Source organism: Sesamum indicum, linkage group LG3 (genome assembly GCF_000512975.1).
Source record: "Sesamum indicum cultivar Zhongzhi No. 13 linkage group LG3, S_indicum_v1.0, whole genome shotgun sequence".
Taxonomy (NCBI): Eukaryota; Viridiplantae; Streptophyta; class Magnoliopsida; order Lamiales; family Pedaliaceae; genus Sesamum; species Sesamum indicum.
Genome location: NC_026147.1, coordinates 18,718,253 through 18,720,553, shown reverse-complemented (window position 1 = coordinate 18,720,553; position 2,301 = coordinate 18,718,253). Strand labels below are relative to the sequence as shown.

General features: G+C 37.6%; 1 protein-coding gene across 1 annotated transcript; it reads left to right on the top strand.

Moving 5' to 3' along the window:
• On the top strand, positions 917 to 1,961 carry LOC105159003 (UDP-glycosyltransferase 90A2-like). Its single transcript, XM_020692520.1, has 3 exons — positions 917 to 1,219; positions 1,303 to 1,360; positions 1,427 to 1,961. Exons 1-3 carry the CDS (start codon positions 917 to 919, stop codon positions 1,915 to 1,917), a joined length of 852 nt encoding a protein of 283 aa, XP_020548179.1. The 3' UTR covers positions 1,918 to 1,961.

Sequence of the window (2,301 nt, the reverse complement as noted above, 5' to 3'; positions counted from 1 at the left end):
TCTGTTATGTTCCACTTAAACTTCCCCATTCCCTTTCTACATAAAACAAAAAATAGACGAATTTAATAAATTATGTTAGAGAATCAACTCAAGATATTCGTGCAAATAATTTAATTTTTGGGAAATTCTAATTCGACCCTTTCTAGATCAAATCAAAATAAATTATATAAAGAGTCCAATACACTTGTCGTATTATTGATATTCAGAAAAAATGACCATTCACATAATAAATATGTTACACTTACTTTTGAATTGATTTAATTACACCAAATGTAATTCCCAGAAAGAATTTTTCAATCCCCATTTCAATTGACAAATCAAATTAAGGCAAAGTGCTTAACACAAATCACGTGCAGGGGAATATCGTAGATTCACCGACACTACATTCAGTTTGGTTTTATGTTTTCGCATTTCCAAAATAAGGTAAAACGAATTTAATGTTTGTTTTTGTGTTTTTACATTTTATCTGTGTGTTTTTCTATTTTTCAATTTTCTATATATAATATATATATACATTTATATATATAATATAGAAAAGATATAATTTAATAATAAATAATGATTTTTGTTTAAAAAAATACAACATTAAACATGCCATATTTATATATATATATATATATTTATATATAAAAAGATATATAAAAAAGATATGAATTGATAATGAATGGTGATTTTGTCGCCAAAAACTCAACATCAACCCAACACCACTTATTTTAAAATATTTTAAATTACCTCAAAACACAAATCCAAAAATATCATCTATTTCTAACACACATTTATTTATTTTTCTCACCATCTCCAAATCACAAAACAAAACGCTCAAATCACAAATCCAAAGATATCTTACTTCTTATGTTCTTGATCAGCATCTCGGACTGGGCTCTTAACTTACCAGAAAGAGAAACTCTCAACTGAGATGGCTTCGCCTCACATACTTGTGTTCCCATTCATGGCGAAAGGCCACACTTTCCCTATGCTCCAGTTGGCCCGCCTCCTCCTCCGTCATGGCGCTGCTGTCACCCTTATCACCACCCCCTGGAACCGCCCCTTAATCAGCAGCTGCCTCTCCGACACTACCATCTCCGTCATAGACATTCCCTTCCCTCAAAATCTGCAGTCCATACCCCCTGATGTCGAGAGCACGGACAAACTCCCGGACATATCCCTTTGGCCGGACCTCCTCGCTGCCACGAAACTCATGCAGCCTCACTTCGAACAGGTAATACAATCTCTCCCACGTATCCATTTCATGATAACTGACTTTTTCTTGGGCTGGACACTGGACTCTGCTATCAAATACAGCATCCCCAGGCTTGCTTGTTATACCATTGGCATTTTCCCGTCGTGTCTGGCACGCTTGGTGTCCGAGGGCCGCTTTGTTGCAGGGGAAGAAGGGATCAAACTCGCTGAGTTCCCTTCGATTAAGCTCGAACGAGAAGAAGGGCCGCTTTGTTCGGGACTCAAGTGGAGATATTGCAGGCCCAGTTCCGGGAGATCCAGATTGGGTTGGAGAAATCAGGGGTGAACTTCTTGTGGCTCGTGAGGAAGAATGAGCTCGACGAAGGGTTTGAAGAGAGAGTGAAAAGCAGGGGTACACTGGTGAAAGAATGGGTTGATCAGAGAGAAATCCTGGAGCACGAGACTGTCCGAGGGTTCCTGTGCCATTGCGGTTGGAACTCTGTTATGGAGAGCTTATGCGCGAAGGTTCCGATATTGGCGTGGCCGATGATGTGGGAGCAGCCGGTCAACGCCAGGATGGTGGTGGACGGGGCGGGGGGGGGGGGGGAAGGTAGCGCCGGCGAGGAGGTGAGGAAGAAAGCGGAGGAGGTCGGCGGCGCTGCTGTGAAAGCGGTGGAAGAAGGCGGGTCGTCGTGGGAGGCGTTGGATCAGCTCATCAATGAGCTGAATTCGTTCTGATAAACGCCTTTTTGGATAAAATGTTCATTGTTATTATATCGCATTAAATATGGAGTTCATCTTGTAAACATTCTTATCCTCATGTGTATGATCTAACTCTCCTCTCCTCCCTAATATATTTGTTATATGATTCCAATATATTTTTATAATAATTATATCATATTTATTATGTGATTATTAAATTTGATCATATCTAATTTAAAAAAATTAAATTTATTTATAACATGACCTCATTTATCAAATTGAACTTTTTATTCTGAATTAATTAATTTTTTTATTCTTTGTAATATATATAGATTATATAATTTATGTTATGTAAAAAGAATTATAATATATATATACTTAGTATATAATTAATTCACATTCCACTAAACCGAATTCAAA